At 37.3% G+C, this 17,895-nt stretch overlaps 1 protein-coding gene across 5 annotated transcripts in view; it reads right to left on the bottom strand.

Annotated features, from left to right (window-relative positions):
• Tbck (TBC1 domain containing kinase) overlaps positions 1-17,895 on the bottom strand; it is a 157,576-nt gene that overhangs the window by 100,924 nt on the left and 38,757 nt on the right. For all 5 annotated transcript variants that reach the window (XR_001783696.2, XR_003954329.1, XM_030252639.1 and 2 more), the window contains 9 exons: positions 15,851-15,989; positions 15,005-15,104; positions 14,059-14,108; positions 13,585-13,714; positions 8,501-8,599; positions 6,356-6,418; positions 5,921-6,047; positions 4,641-4,691; positions 3,177-3,260 (listed from right to left, as the gene is read on the bottom strand). Coding sequence is in view for 3 of the 5 variants with exons in the window: in XM_030252639.1 (XP_030108499.1) it covers positions 3,177-3,260; positions 4,641-4,691; positions 5,921-6,047; positions 6,356-6,418; positions 8,501-8,599; positions 13,585-13,714; positions 14,059-14,108; positions 15,005-15,104; positions 15,851-15,989 (843 nt within the window). In the remaining 2 variants the exon portion in view is untranslated. The remainder of the gene's footprint in view (positions 1-3,176; positions 3,261-4,640; positions 4,692-5,920; positions 6,048-6,355; positions 6,419-8,500; positions 8,600-13,584; positions 13,715-14,058; positions 14,109-15,004; positions 15,105-15,850; positions 15,990-17,895) is intronic.

Below are 17,895 nucleotides of genomic sequence, written 5' to 3'. Positions count from 1 at the left end.
ACACAGAAGTGGATGCTCACAGTCAGCTATTGGATGGATCACAGGGCCCCCAATACCAAGGAGCTAAAGGGAACTGCAACCCTATAGGTGGAACAACATTATAAACTAACCAATACCCCGGAGCTCTTGACTCTAGCTGCATATGTATCAAAAGATGGCCTAGTTGGCCATCACTGGAAAGAAAGGCCCATTGGACTTGCAAACTTTATATGCCCCAGTACAGGGGAACACCAGGGCCAAAAAGTGGGAGTGGGTGGGTATGGGAGTGGGGGGGAGGGTATGGGAGACTTTTGGGATAGCATTGGAAATGTAAAAGAAATAAATACCCAATAAAAAAAGAAATAGTAATAAGTAAAAGTAACCTATTACTTTTTCTCAACTAATGCTATTCCTAATGATTCCTTGTATTTTACAGTTACTTGCTTATAAATACTGTGTGTACTTTTAATAAGCAGATTCAAGACAAGCAAAGGAAATGTCAGCGCTGTACTCGATTCAATGACATCAACAAGTCCCACCAATGACCTAATGTGAGCATTGTTTACTCTTTCTAGATAAAGAATGAGATGTTCAACTAACACGTTTCTTGATTTGCTCTTCATTCAATTTGCGCTCCTTCACTTTAGAACAAAATCATGTAACTTCAATGAATTCAAGAGTTTCAAATCAAGCTGAAATCCCCAGGTAACTTGACCTTTATCTTTTCTTTCACTGCTTTCCCACCATCGCATATGCTGTATCTATAATTTCAATTTACCCAGAAGCCAGCAGTATGTACCATGAGCCACCACAGTGATCAACTGTATATTGATAAGCTATAGTTATTAACTTTCAACGTCTAAAAAGCATGTTTCAATTTAAAGCAGAAATTCGTGCCTCAGGCAATTCTCCACAGCTACAATAGGGTTTCTTAAAAACCATTCCTACATAAGCCCGCTAAGCTTAGTATGTGGACTTACCCAACTAATTAAGGATTTACCAAAGAAACCCAACCCATATTTTCCTTGTGTTCTGCCAAATGTGAATGGCTAGATTTATGCCAGCATGCACATACTCACATAAACAGACATATACTAATACATTCTTTATTATTATTGTATTCAATGTAACTTCACATATGTAAATATAATTTAAAGGATGGCAAAGTTTGGGCTATGGAAAACAAGCTTTTAAATGAATCTCAGTGTGAGCTCTTTATTTCGAGGAGGGCCTGAGAGAAGGTACATGAAAACTATATATTACATATTCTCCCCTAATAGAATATAAAATTCATAAAAGTAACAAAAATTCAATTGCACATATTCTTTGAATTGAGATAAAATCAAAGGAAATTAATTAAGAAATAGAACAGGTGTTAGATTAAAATAAAAGATCCCACACACGTTAACACTATTGAGTCTTTAAATATATCTATCTTATATGCATGGGTGCTTTGTCTGCATGAATGTCTGCATTCTGTGTTCATGACTGGTGTCTAAAGCAATGAGAGGGCATTTGTTCCTCTGGAGCTGGAGTCAGACAGTTCTGAACTGTCTTGCAGATGCTGGGCACTGCATCCAGGTATTCTGAAGGAACAGTGCTCTTAATTATTGAGCCATGTCTCCAGTCCCTAACAACCCATTTTAAAGGAATATTAAAATGCTAAAGCACTATAATTATTAATTATAAAAATTGTTAAAAAATGAATCAAGGTTCTTAGAACAGTCTCAAAGGCAGTATTTTCTAAAGGTGAACCCTATTCAGTTTTTTTATGAAGATATTTATAAAATCTCCCTAAAACGTCAAGTGTAGTTTCAAAACAATTCCATAAAACCAAGTATAACTTCCTATATTTTAATAAGAAAAACATGTATTTTTATTTCTTGAAATAAAGTATATAATGATAATGAACTATTTCTAATTTCTGTATATTAAATTTTATTGTCCTCTTTTATTTATTACATACATTTGAATTACAATGAAATTGATGTAAGAATTTCACCTGATAATACCATAATTTTATGGCTCTTTATAAATTATCTGTACTTGTTTTTAAAGCATGCATAAAATACATTGATAAATGAACTTTTAAAATCTCCACACAAGCATCGGTGCTGGTTTCTTCTGATAAGCATTTCAGCACTGACTCCCTCAGCAGGAAAAAGCAGACGTGAAGGATGCAGATGACAGATTCAAAGCAAATGACTTTCTGCTTTCTGTTCAGAAATGACCCTCATTTGCTAACTATTATCTCCCACAAGGTTTCTAGTTTATCCTGAAACTGATGGTTGCACCAACAGGCAGAGATGCTGCTGGGGTCATGCATGCCTCCAGCTCCAGCATGCCAGAGCAGGAGGAACTAAGCCTGCTTAAGCTACACACAAGTTTCAGGTCAGAGGCCTACAGAGCCAAAACCCCAGCCAGTCAAACAAAACAGATACAAGGTATGCTGACTCTGGGCACTCCAAAGATGCAAAGAGATAAACTTATTTCCCACTAAGAAAGTTGCAACAAAGGCTTGACCTCCTTACTAAAAGCCAAAGAACAAGCATAAATCCTTCTAATGAATAGGAAGAGGGGGCTCAAGAGAGGAGAAAAATGATTTCTCAAACGTGGTGGAGCTAGGCAAGCACTCTACCACTCAGTTAGCCTGGACTGAGGGTGACATGGGAACCATTCCTTCTAAGTAAGCAAGCACGCTCATCTAGTAGTCTTGCTAGATAAGACAAAACATTTTCTATACTGGAAAAAAAAAAAAATCCGAGCCCTGTATTTTTTCCATTTAGCCTTATCTTTCCATGTGAATACCTCGATCTTATAAAACAATTATGCTGTTGCCAAATATCATTGGCCAGCATATGCATATACTGTAAGCTATAAAAACTATTTTCAATATCACTAATCTCTAATTAATAGACTCTTCCAAAATAGCTTGTTTTCCTTTTAACTGGTAGAGACAAACTCTAGTTCTCAAAGTAACATCTCTGCAACTGAATTGAGAGCAGATATTAAATAGTCATCAGAAAAGGACCACAATTCCTTGAAAAATTATAAGGAAAAAAATCCTGATACTTCTTCCTGGGTTTCAGTGGTGAACCATCAACATATGCTACTGGGTCAAAACCATTATCCTGAAGATTGGTGTCTTCTGATAGAAACGTGTTCCTATATGAAGGCAGGAAAAAGCATTTTCTTACCTTGTATTACATGAGAGTTGTCCTTCAAGAAGAAGTTATACAGGTATTTGGGAATAAAAGCAGACATGCACGCATATGCCAAGGCTAAGAAAGAACAAAGCAAAGCCACACTCAGTTAACAGAGTAGTGAGAGCTCTTACTCACTCAGCACACACTCTGTGAGTCTACTGTTAAACACAATTATGATCTAAATGCTGGAAACACAAAATGACAGGTAGAAAAGCTTCTGATATTTACAAAGGAGACATTGAAAGATAAACACTCTAGTAATTCCAATTTCAAATTGCTGTGGCAATCATTATCCTACAATAATAAAATCTTAATTGCCTGGACTTTATTTTTTTTTTTAATTTCTAAGCACTCATTATTAACAAGGTGCAGGAACCTCATAATCATTAATTACTGCTGATACAAGCAAGATTCCTGGGCTTCGGAGAACTAGTTATAACCTGTACTTTCAGACACAGTCTTTTATTACTCCTGACTCTGTAACTAATAATTGCATATACCTGAGTAAGTCCAGCAAAAACCAGACCAGACTAGTGAGTGAGCTTATCAGAAGAGAGCACTATAAAGTCATTCAAAGAAAGAAATATAAAAATTTCAAGATTATTGTATTTCTACTCAATTTTATATGACAGTATATGTAAAATGAAAATTCAGAGATAAGATGTCTATGTATTAAGGTAATATAGGATATCATACTACACAAGTGATGTAATTCAGAATTCTAAATTAATTTGTCTTTTTTTTTTCAGGTTTGAGGAGCAAACCCAGGGACTTTTAGCAAGTGTTCTCCTCTTCACTGAGCTAAATCCCCAACCCCTGATATTTTTGTCTTTTCTCTCGTTCTAAATTTGAGTGTATCATATCTAACACAGTAGTTTAAAACTCTACTATGAGAGGTCCTAAAACAGAGTGATAGAAACCAAAATTCCTGCCACTAACAAACAGCCGGACAAACAAAGGCTGGCAGCACTGGCATACAGGCCATGAGAACAAAACAGACCCAGGATCAACTCCCTGATCCACAGAGTGTTGCCTAAGACCACAAAAGGCATGAAGAAGTTTCCATTAAGCAAGTATGTTTGGTATAATATGTGTTGGATATATAATAAGGGAAAAACCTAACCAATATTGATTGGTTTATAAACTAGTTAGAAAATATATTTAACAGTAATTTCTAGGAGAGTGAGAATCTTCTCCCAGATCATCAGAGTGGGTGAGGTGATGGAGCAGAATGAGAACAGCTCTCACCACACTGTCAGGCGTGGGCTCGTGACAAGGAATACCCTCCAATACTCAACTAATTACTTTCACCCTCTAAAAGAAATTAATACAATTTCACAATGTTTTATGACATATGCAAGGTAAAATATAAGAATTTTAAGATAAAACTTCTGTTTTTGAGCCTGATATTTAAGAATAATATGCATAGTGATTTCTCAGTGATAGAAAGCTTACCTTCATTGTTGAAATTTAGATACAGGAATGGAGCACAGAGTGAGTCAAGACCTGATGCAGGGGAATTGAAAGGAAAGAGACAAATGAGTGCATTGCAGAAGAGCTGCAGAGCCCTCCCTCCATTCCTACTCTCCAATACATCAGCATTGTGTGCACACCAGCACAGATGTGCATTCTGTGAGCAGTTACCTCCCTCCATTCCTGCATCTCCACAAATACATCAGCATTGTGTGCACACCAGCACAGATGTGCATTCTGTAAGCAGTTACCTCCCTCCATTCCTGCATCTCCACAAATACATCAGCATTGTGTGCACACCAGCACAGATGTGCATTCTGTGAGCAGTTACCTCCCTCCATTCCTGCATCTCCACAAATACATCAGCATTGTGTGCACACCAGCACAGATGTGCATTCTGTCAGTAGTTACTATGCAGAATAAACAGGAGGGTCTGACAGATCAGCGTCGCACACAAGGCAAAGAGCAGCACAGCAATAGATATGATGGATTCAGTCCCAAGTCTGGCCCAAACCATGTGTGAATTTGGTTATTATTGGCCTCTTCGGGTATGTTTTCTCATGTAGGAGATGAATCTTTGTGATGTAAGCCACATTTATTTATTGATAATACTGCTTTTAATCTGTTACCACACTGAAAGAACACACAAAACGGACCTGTAATGGGTTAGGAGGAAATGTACTCTGCGGTGTGCTGGGCAAAAATAATCATACCTTCATGAATGGTCGGTGAGCAGTACAGCACTCAAAACCAAAACCACTGCTCAGAACAAAGCGCTCAGAAATAGGGTTGGGTTGAATAGGTTTCTTATTTATGAATTAATGATCATAAAGATAATAATGGCAAATGAAGAAATCCAGGAAATTAGAGACATTAATGATAGTAGAGAGAAAAAGGAAAAAAAATGAAATGAGCAATTTAAGGTGATATTCGATTCCTAATAACTACAATTATCTATTAGGAATACTTCAGTGGTAACATTCTCAGTAGCCTAACATCTCATCTGTCATGAGTTACTCACTACTGTGACATGATTAAAACTGTTTGCACAGATTAGACTGTTTTCCTGTTAATATCACTGAAAGCTGTTGACTTTTAAATATCATGTAAAATGATATCTTCAATGCATTTAGACCAAGTTTGTTTGATAATTTATTTAAAGTTAACATCTTCAAAAATGCACTAGAATTTTAGAGGCTTTTTCCCCTCTTCGAGATGAAAGAGGAAAGACCTGAAGAAAAATCCTAATAACTAAATGTTACCTTGCCAGTACACAAGATCAGGATGAGAAACCACCCAGGCTTTCAGTACACGCCGGAACTTTGCATGGCCTTCTGGTGATGACAACAGCTCGTCATACTGATGACAGCGAGGGATGTCTACCTCAATCTATAAGCAGCAGAACAGGAAGGAGCAGCTGTAAGAGATGATCCCACACACTTGCAGCCCTCGCTTCTTCAGCACGTGGGAAAAGAGACTGCTTCGGAATATTTCACCCTTAGAATCCACTGATGAAGTGCACAGGTGTTTAAACTCATCCCTGGAGGCATCACACCTTACTTTCTGAGTATAAGAGAAACTCTTTTTCTAACTACACAGACTTCGGGCAGTGGAAGAATATTCATAATGAAGGGGAAAGGTATCGTCATTCCTTCTAGCATTTAAAGAATTGGGAGAATTGTCTGAGAACACCTTACTTGTCTATCTGTAGGAATCGGAGTGTCTTTGTCAATGGCGTCATACTTGGCATGAATAGCTCCCTGCAAAAAATAAAATAACACATACATTCTTTACATCCTTGATAAAACTAGAAGAACACATTAATATGCTGGGATCATAAGTATTTTAATTTTATAGTTTTTTTTAGATTTGGAATACTTGCATAAAATTTACTGGTACAATGTCTCTAATCTAAAAATGCAAAATCCATTTTTTTTTCAGCAAGATGTCAATACTCAGAGCTTTCATATTTGAAATTTTTAAATTAGTGATGCTTTAAAGGAAAAACCTGTTTCTTACAAAAATCTAATTTTGAAGAGCTACCTAAATATGAATAGTTATATTTAAATTAAAGCTTAGAAATTCTCTACATCTTTGACCATCCATGTCTGATGAAGGTCCACTGAGGTGAGGTGGATCTTTCCCTAGTGTGTTAATACACACCTGTAATCCCAACACTCAAGAGAAAGAAGCAGGCAGATGCTGTGACAACACAGTGAGACCTTACTTCAAAAAGAAACAAGAACGACAACCAAAGAACCGCTTTGAATTATACGTACCAAGTGGAAAATGACCTTAGTGGTCACTTAGCTATAAAATACACCAAAATGCCATTTTCTCTGCATTACTAACTCATAAATCAACATTTTCACGAAAAAGATATTATTTTAGAGAGAGGATTATCTTATCAGAAGATTTTCTGCTAAAGCAGGTGAGGCAAACAAAGCTGTTGAGAAGAATGACAGTAGCAGGAACATCGGATGAATATGCTGTGAGCAGAGAACCTTAGGCTCATTAACAGTTCTTACTTACAGGGCCACACAAAGAATATCTGAATATAGTACTTTAAACTTCAATCATGTTCTATAGAATCACTTATGTAAAGTTCTTATTTTTATGAATTACTATAGTGGTAGAGAAAGCCAAGAATTCAGTAAAATTATTTACTGCATATATTTTTTGGGATATCTATTAATAACAGGTTTGGAAAACCTGACAATGTGAGTCTTTCTAGACTGGAGTATAGTACAGTTCTATTGCACTAATTATGACCATGTGGTAAAAAGCAACAGGCAATCTTGTAAAGTAACCAAACACATTCACAGAAATTTGTAGAATCTCATTAAGAGAATCAAGAATAGAAAAAAAAATTGTGCCAACAGAGGTCTATAAAGGTTAAAAATAACTAAGGCCACACTATAGGATGGGCCCCACACTCAGCAACAGTTGGCTAAGACAAATGCACTCCATGATTTTGTCAATCTGTTTTAATTTGAGAGAGAGGTGGGGGGAATTGGGTGGGTAGAGAGGATCTGAGAGGAGATGGATGGAGTAGGAGAAGCAACATGAAAAATACATTGTATAAAATAAATAAAAAACTTTAAAAAGATTAAAAATGGTTGAGGGAACTATTTATCTATGCGAGAACACAAGCGGACAGAATGAAAAGGAAATTGGTAGGAAATGAAACAATATGGCAAGAACTATGATCATGTCTTGTCACCAGCCTCTTCTGAGAACACACTGTGAATAACTCGAGGCAGCGTGCTTTCCTTCACTGCTGCAGATCAGGAACAGAAGACAAAGCGGCTACTTCTCTTGGCAGGTTGGCCAAGCGGAACAGCTATGTGAAAAGCCACTAAATTACATTCATAATTTTGACAAGCCACAACTGAATTAAAATAATAATCAATTTGGAACCACTTATAAATTAAAGTTATATTTAAAAAGGAGCATACTTCATAAGCAGGATGGTACTTATAACTGATATATATTCACTAGATAACTAGTTTAAAATAATAATATTTCCCACGGGTGCTAATAAGTACAATATTAAAATAATTATATTTTATATTCTATGATTTTCAAGTACTTTTCTACTTAAAATTGTTAAATATTTTAATATATAATTTTCTATTAGTAGAAGTAAAGTTATATGTGAAGCGTTATAGTGTTTCTGAGATGCGATTCTTCCATGTACTCCTGACCTTAAGCTCATAATCTACTGCAACAGCCTCCCACACATTGGAAGATAACCATGAATCCCTACACCCGGGGGTACTGTACATTTCATACTCTTTCTATACACTACTTATCCATTTCCATGCTTTTTGCTTTCTTACCTCAACTCCCAGAAGAGCAGCCCAGGTTAAACCTCTCATAAGTGGAGGGATGTCAACTCTTGCTTCTTTCCAGATTTGATTTTTTTTGTATGGGTAAGCCTATGATAAGATAAAAATAGTCAAAATTAAAATCATATCACCAAATGTTTAGAGAGAACTAATTATCAATTCTCAAATTATTTAAAAAAAATAGGAAGAATTTGTTTAAACTCATTTTAGAGCACAGCATTACCCTATATCAAACCCAGACAAGAAAACTATAGGCCTGCATCCCTAATGACTACCCAGCACAAATTTTTAACATAATACTATAAACTGAGTCCCATAGCCCATGAAAAACTCAGTATAATCCAGTGCGATTCATATGATGGCTTGCCACACACAAACCAAAAATGGAATACACAATATTAACACAATGAAGAACAATAATATATTATCTTATCAATAAATATAAAAAATTTAACAAGATCCATCACCTTGTCCAGGAAAAGATTATTTACAAACAGGATGGAAAAGAATGTACCACAGTACATGAACAAGCCCGCAGCTAACAGTATTCCAAACGGAGAAAAGCTGAGCACATTCGTTCTAAGATGTGGAATAAGAGAGAGATGTTCACACACTCTCTATTTATCCAGAATGTTACAGAACTCCCAGTCTGCCATCAGGGAGGACAAAGAAGTAACATGACCTATGTATACAAACCCCTGAACTACTGAACAAACTTAGTGAAGTTGTAGTATATGAAATCAACAAACAAAAGTCAGTTTCATTATATCAATAATGAAATATCTGTAAAAGAAATCAAGAAAGGAACTCTACAATAGAGTTTAGAAATTTTATTTTATACAGTCATTTATAAAATAGTACCTAAATTTATAAAATAAATTTAATAAAAATATGAAAAAAGTCTCTAAATTGATTCTACATAATCATTTAAAAAACTTAATGGCTGAGAACGGTGTCACGTGTATGTAATCCCAGCACTCAGAATGATGATGCAGGAGGATGATGAGTTTGAAATCAGCCTAGGCTATATAGTAAGACTGTCACAAACAAAAACTAAACCATAAAATTCAAAACCCAGGAAGGATATGACGAAGATGCATAAAAATGGGGAAAATGTCTCAGATTTCTGGAATTGTTAGAATGAACATACTATCCAAAGCAATCTACAGATTCAATGTAATCTCTTTCAAAACATACATGATATTCTTCAAAGTATAGGATCAAACAATCCTAAATAGGAATAAAAACAAAAGCAAACCCATTTTGAACACAGTACATTGTATTCTCTGGTTTTATATATACTATACTATATTAAACTATACAACAAAGGTAATAAAAGAAAACAACCCCGGGGCCAGACTGAAAACTGACACACAACAATAGAGCAGAGTAACCAGTGGGCATTAACTCAGGCACCCACAAACCATTGTTCAGTACATGGGTTAGAAAAATTAGGTATCCACAAGAAAACAAGCAAGCAAACAAAAAATAACCTGTAAAAAACAAGTAAACAAAACCCCTGAAAACAGACTCTTCTCTCAATGATTACAAAATCAACTCAAAGTAGGCACACACTTAAATGTAAAGCCATGAAATGTAAAACGGCTAGAAGAAATATGTAGCAGTGTGTGTGGGTGTGGTGGATGTGGGGAACTGGGGATAGCCACTAGAAAGTTCCAGACACCAGGGAAGCAAGAGGTTCCCAGAACCCAACAGGAATGGCATGAGCCTAATTCCCCATCAAAGGGGAGCTAGAACCTGAAGAGCCCACCTCCAGTAGATAGGCACGGCCCCAATTGAGGGATGGGGCCATCCACCCATCTCAAAATTAACCAAGAATTGTTTCTGTCTAAAGGAAATGCAAGGACAAAAATGGAGCTGAAGGGAAGACCATTCAAAGACCACCCCACCTGGGGATCCATCCCATCTGCAGACACCAAACCCAGATACTACTGCTGATGCCAAGAAGTGCTTGCTGACAGGAGCATGGTATAGCTATTCCTGGAGAGGCTCTGCCAGAGCCTGACAAATGCAGACACAGATGCTCACAACCAACCATCGGACTGAACACAGGGTCCCCAATGGAGGAGTTAGGGGAAGGACTGAAGGAGTTTGCAACCCCATAGGAAGAACAATATCAATTCACCAGACCACCCACAGCTTCCAGGGGGGGGAACCACCAAAGAGTATACAAGGAGGGACTCATGGCTCCAGCTACATATGTAGCAAAGGATGGCCTTGTAGGACATCAACGGGAGGAGAGGTCCTTGGTCCTGTGCAGTCTTGATGCCCCAGGATAGGGGGATGCTAGAGCGGTGAGGCAGAGTGGGTGAATGAATGGAGGAGCACCCTCATAGAGGCAAAGAGGAGGGGGAATGGGATGGGGGAGTCTGCTGAGGAGAGACTGGAAAGTGGAACACATTTGAAATGTAAATAAATAAAATAACCAATAAACAATAAAAAACAAATAAAAAAAAGACAGAAGAAGATAGGTAAGGATGTTGGCTTGACTTTTTTTTAAGGAATTATTTTAAAGGTATGAAACAGAAGGAAAAATGGATATATCAAGTTGAAAGTTAAAAGCTAATTAAACAATCAGTATAGTAAGAAATGGTCTACAGAATTGTAGAAAATATTGGAAAGCTTTACAACTGATATGGAATTGATATTCAGAACACAGTAAAGAAACCAAAACCTTGACAGTTAAAAAAAATTAAATAACTCCCAGTAGATCTAAATAGACATTTCTGAAAAGAATATCTGCAAATAGGCACTGGACAGTGAAAACACCATCAGCATTACCACCCCTGGGGAAATGCAAAGCATAAACCACAAAGAAGCTTCTTGCCTCCTTAAGGCTACTATGACCTCTACTGAGGTACTGAGGTACTGAGGTACTGAGGTACTGAGGTACTGAGTACACTGTGGGGGCAACATCAATTCATACTGCTATTATGGGAAACAGCATGGAATTTCCTCAAAAATTACAAATAGACCTGTCTGATTGTATTAGTTATTTTTCTCATCCCTGACTCATGGCTGGGCAGTACCATCAATCACAGTTATGTGGTACCAATATGGAAGCAAAGAAATTTAAGCCAGAATCAGAGATGTGCTATAAACATCAAAGTCTATTGGAAGGACTCCTGGTACCCAGCTACACTGCACCGTCTAACATCCTAAAACAGAGTGACCAAGTGTTCACAGACAGAAGCCTGTGAAGGATATTTTATACTAAACCTGTAACACTTATTATGATCCACAATTTCCAGCTCTGGTTATGAATACAGAGGAAATGGAGTCACTATGTCCAGAGGACATCTCTGCAGTGACATGTTTACTAAGCTACCACCATTCCTAATATGCAATGAATAGAATTAGCTTATGTCCACCAATGATGGGTAGATAAAGGAAATGCAGTGTATATTGTAAGTGGAATATCACTCGGTTCCCAAACACGAAATCCTGTAATGTGTGAGAACATGAATAAGACATGAAGATACTATGTTAAAATCAAATAAGCCAAGCACAGAGAAGGCAAATACATATGGTCACTCATATGTGAATTAGAAGAAAAACAATTAGAAAAGTGGTCTCCTACAAGTTCCAAGTTGCAAGTTAGCAAAATACTTTGTACTCAGCAGGAGCTGGAGAGCACAGCCATGAGAGAAGGATGGAAAAAGTTACTTAATATGAGAGGGAAGTCAATGAAATAAATACTAGCGTGCTAGTGCACAAAAGAGCAGCTACCTATAAAGTAATAATAGCGCACTGTATCTCATGAGGATACCACAAAAATTGATAACTATTTTGTCACAAATAAACGGTAAATATTTGAAGTAGATAAGCTTATTTTGACTTGAAAATTGTATTTTGCAAAACATGGATTAAATATACCAGTGGTACCTCATAAATATGTACTGCCATATAGCTCATATACCTATGAATATAACTGACATATACATGACTGGAAGGGAGTCAGAGAAATTGCTCAGCAGGTAAAGGTACTCGCTGCACTAGCTTGATAATTGATCTGAGCTTGAATCCATGGTCCACAAAGTCACCCACTGGTTTCCACATGTACACTCTGGCACAGATGCCCACACACACATTGTGCGTGCACACATACACACCACCACCACCACCACCACCACTGTAATAATCATGATAAATAAAATTTAAACAAAATAATTAAAAGGAAAATAGTATCAAGGCAAGAAAAAGAAAATGTCTCAAATTACCAGGTTCATATTCTAATGTGGACACTGTAATATGTATTGGTGATAGAACTGAGGCGACCTTTAATCCACTTTGAAGATTATTAACCACTGGGGCTGGTTTTATCTATATAAATAAACAGATGAATCCACCTCAACATCTCCAAAAGCTGTGCAATCAAGTTAAAAACAAGGGCTTGCTCTACCTGTTCTTAATCAGGGTGGTTTATAAGTGACTGAAAACCAGGGTTCTCGGGTTCTGTGATCAAAGAAGACAAAACCCTTGTAAAATTCTGGTATAGAAGGTATGTGCTGAGCATAAGGTATGTAACTTCTCATATGTCTAGCACATTTAACCTTCTATAAATCTGCAATTTGAAGGGACTTCTAGAAGACAATTATTAGCACACAGGATATTTATGTCTTAGTTACATGATATATATCTTAAAACTGCTTTGCAAAATCTGAAAGGAGAGGCGCAGCCTTCACAAGCCTGTGCTGGTCATGTTAGTGATGTGGAAGAATATCCCACTGAAACTGTGTAATTCCTAGTAAAGATGAGGTTAATATAGTTGTTGACTAGTTTATATTCATATTTCTATCAACACAGGTACCTTTTCCTATTGACTTTTATGCCTTCTTTAAAAATTGTGTTAATTCTTTGCCTGAGGTGATCTTTCATATATTGTTGTTTTGGAACTTCTATTAATTTTAAAAGTTAGAGAAGTTAATTGCAGAAGATTATATGAATTACTATACTCATAATTTTGAGCTATAAGAACTAACAGCATTAAAGGAAGGCTCATATGGATCATCATTAACACTTGATATGTTAGATATATCACAATATGTTCCTACCTTCAACAGCCTGTCAAAGAGAATAATCCTGTTGAGCTGATATTCTGTATCCCTCTCTCTGATGATTAAAGGCAGGGTAGCAGCTGCAGACAACTCATTATTGCTGTTTGAATGTGGCAAATTTGACTGGCTGTAAAGGAACAACCAAAGGAAAACCAGGGACAAAGACAATACATTTTTTGCTTCTGATTTTTTTGTATTAGGTATTTTCTTTATTTACATTTCAAATGTTATCCCCTTTCCTAGTTTCCTCTCTGAAAACCTATCCCCTCTCCCCTCCCCCTGCTCCCCAACCCACCCACTCCAGCTTCCTGGCCCTGGCATTCCCCTATACTGGGTCATAGAACCTTCGCAAGACAAAGGGCCAACAAAGACAAAATTAAAGCCCAACTTTATAACTGTTCTATTTACAATCTACACATTTCTTATTATCTAACAGAGTCAGGAAAAGCATCAGGAGGGGCATCTACTCACTCATCCTCCAGCAATGGGTAAAACGCTTCTCCACCAACATCTTTTAATCTCTGCCAATTTAAAAACAAAGTGCTTATAAATCACTATGTTGGGTAGTAAGAGTAATATCTACTTAAAAAGAATAGTTATGTAAAAATTATAAATTCACAACAGCACAAAGAAGTGAAAAATAGGTTCTAAAGATTAGTTTGTTCATGAACATTCAAACATACCATACTTCTGACGAGGGTTATGTACGAGCAAAGGCTTCTCTTTTCCCCTCCATATGCAGTGTTTCTAACATTTCCTCACATATAACACCAAATTACTAACATTAGTACAAAAGTTAATGTATAAAATATTTTAAATTATATAAATGATGATGATTATGAAAAGGTATTTTAAAATATATTCATTTATTAAAAGATTAGCAAAAAGATATGCTTTTCATATATTCTTCAAAGATATTTGCATGAAATATAATTGGTGAAGGCACAATTTCTGGAGAATCCTTTCTAAAGTTTTAAAATGACAACTGATGAGCTTGTATATGCTCGTGTAATGCACAGAACAGCTAAACACACAGCTGAAACTCACAACTGCACTGTAACCAGGCAACTGTAATTGTATTATACATTTTAAAACATCAGAATTTCATCAACTATTTAAATTTTAATTTTTTGCTTTTATTTAAACATTTAAAATGTTTAAAATCACTTAAAATGTACTATGTTTACTAAATGGAGAAATAGGAAGACTTAGCCAATGAAGATGCAAAGATGACCTTGTTGTGAGTATCCGGCAGTGTACTTACAGTGTACGTACAGGCTGAACTTACAGTTTACACAGATAGTTTCTGACAGTTCTACTCCAGACACACACTACAGACGATCTCTCATGTATCACAGATGCAAAGTGTTGTGTGTTATCTTTAAATGAGCCATATTTATTAAGCTTTCATCCTTACGTTTCTTAGCTGGCACAAAGACAACGTGACTGTGGTGTCATCTAAGAGTGAGCTTCTATCTCGACCTTGTCCAAAACTTTCTCCATCTTCAAAGAGAAAACTAAGATTTAAAGAAAAAGAAAAAAGGAAAAAAAAACCAGTTGTTATGATCATAAAAAATAATTTATTTCTTCTAAAACATTCCCTATCACACTCTCATCTTCAGACAATGGATTTAGAATGGAGCATAGCGTGGAGCCTGTGCCTGCATTCCAGTGCTCAGAAGGCGGAGGCAGGAGGATCAGCAGTCTGAGAATAGCCAGTGAGTTCAAGACTAGCATGGTCTATAGGAGACCTTGTCTTTAAAAATAAGTTTTCAAAAACTGTACCTGCTAGTTGAAGTTTCTCCTGACAAGCCTGACTTTTATATATTTCTCGATTCGTTATAATTCTGGCATATGCTGGTTAGCTTTGTCACTGATATTACTAGAGTAGTGGTTCTCAGCCTGAATTGTGACCCCTTTGGGGCTAGAACAAACTGTTTACAGGGGTTTCCTAAGACCATCAGAAAACACAAATACTTAAATTATGATTCATAACAGTAGCAAAATTACAGTTGTGAAGTAGCAACAAAACACTTTTATGGTGGGGTCACCAACAGCATGAGACACTAGAGGGTCACAGCCTTAGGAAGGCTGAGGGTCACTGCTTTCGAGAGAAAACGCTGCAACTACAAATTCTAACCCATCCAACAAGTGAGGGTCTAACTGCTTCCATGTTCATGTATTAGAATATCTACCAAAAAAATGAAATTAAAAAAACAACCAAAAATTTAAACTGTTATTACCATAGATTTTCTTTACTTACTTCGGGAGTGTGCAGACAGGTGGCTTGGAGCGAATAATTTCCTTGTTTATAAGCTCCTTTTCCAGGTCCCCTCCAGCCAAACACCAAAGGTAGTAAACTTCCTCAATAGATCTCTCTGCCAGGTAATCATTGTCTATATCTATTAATGGTAAAATTTTCAAAATTACTATTACCGTTTGTGTCTATATTAATAGCTGATACTAGTAACAGCTGACATTCTAATAAAAGTAGCTGAAGAACAGGTTATCAGTTCTGTGGTGTGTAAGGACTTTGCAAGTTGCTACTCTAGCTAACAATCTAACAGATGAGAGTAAAACTCTTATGTAAGAATCACAAGGTAACAGAGCAGAGGCAAACTACTACCCACACCATTGGAAAAGCAGATGGGAGGATGCGCAAGAACAGCAAAAAAAGCCTCAGGAACCAGAACCAGAACAGTAAAAGCAGAACTCTAGTTGAATTGCTGTAAGCTCCACGCAGACAAGTCTGAGAGCTTGAAGTCCCAGGATATGCAGTTATACGGGAACACTGGCACATCAGTAAAATTTATTACCAGGATCCTGGCCAGTTCCTCACAGTAAATACTGGAGAAAACTGGACTGCGCTTTAGGCCATGGGAGGAGAAAACAGAATCAATTTGCAATACCACTACCATCAGAGGACTCTTTTCTTCCTTATATGGCTTGTCGCAGGAGAAGTTCTAACTGACCTGAGAGGAGGGAATACTTTTTATGATGTTGGTGGCAAGGAGGAAGGACAGCATCCTGTGGTCCTATAAGCAGGTCACACGGTTTAGTAAGCTTATGCCTCTGGACCATGATGGTCACACAAGCTTCCTGCCCATAGTGAAACTGGAAGGCTAGGGTGCAATTTGGTGGGGTGTCTGGGTGCAGGTGTGCCACAATTCGTATATTTTGATTCATCTTGTAACAGGCTGAACTCCTCCTAAAAGTGGCTCATGCATAAAAGCCAGTGAAGGGCCAGAGACTGTCGAAAGTCTTGACATATGCCTGCACTCACGACAGAAGAAAAGCTGCTACTTCAGTACTTTTCGTGCCCCGAGATGAAACTCACATTAAGCTGATGTGCACAGTGGTTCTATTAGGCAACTTTAGTCACAGCCTGCTTCCTAAGTCTAGAAAAGCTAAAAAAGGTAAAATCTAGACAATGTATGCCCCATTTTAGAGGGACAGAACAGGAATTTATGTACTCTGCAAAAAGGACTGTGGTAGAAAAACCCTCTCGTCAACAAAGCATTCCTTTCCTCATGCTTCATGGGACAATATAATGGCACAGGCTTCCTACTGATGATCAATTTTAGACCACTTTGTGGCATGTAATATTAAAAAACAATCCACTATTGTCAGCTATGCTCTAGTAACATGGTCTCTCCATCCCCATGGTCACCATGAGGTGGCCCTCCCAACTCTCTTGGTTTCCTTGCTGTGGAACCTGCTCATATTCCCAGTCATCCACCCGCTGCGGCTAGCTGTCACAATTCCTTCCCCCTAAACCCCCCGCAACCCAGTAAAATCAAAACTCTAGAGGCTTATAATTTATCAGTCAGATTTATAATAGTAAATTCTCAACCCACAAAATGCCCACACAATGAACTCAGAGCCAAATGACACTAGTACAAGGTGCCCACCTAGACTGGACAGACTGTCCTATATTAACTGCTCCATCCCTTCTATGATATTAGCAGCTACCTGTGGCTATTTAAAGCCATGGATCAGGCTGGTCCTCTCCTCCTCCATCTTCTCTGAACCTCTTCCCTCTCTGTCCCCTGTCCTCTGTCTCTAAAACTCTCAGCCCGCCTTCTTTTTTCACTGCTAAATCACAGACTCCAGTTTTATATTACACCTGCCCTCACCTGCATATCAACAGCAATCTACACCACGTTATGTGGAATAGTAGTAATTTAGAGTCTAAAATTTGACTTATATTTGACACACTGTAGAATCACCTCCTAATTCCCTGGTGTTTTTCCACAAAAGCCTATGAATATAACACCTGTTATGAATTCAAAAATAAACAGGCTAGGG

The sequence above is a fragment of the Mus musculus genome, chromosome 3 (genome assembly GCF_000001635.26).
Source record: "Mus musculus strain C57BL/6J chromosome 3, GRCm38.p6 C57BL/6J".
NCBI lineage: Eukaryota > Metazoa > Chordata > Mammalia > Rodentia > Muridae > Mus > Mus musculus.
This window is presented reverse-complemented; position numbering and strand designations above follow the sequence as displayed.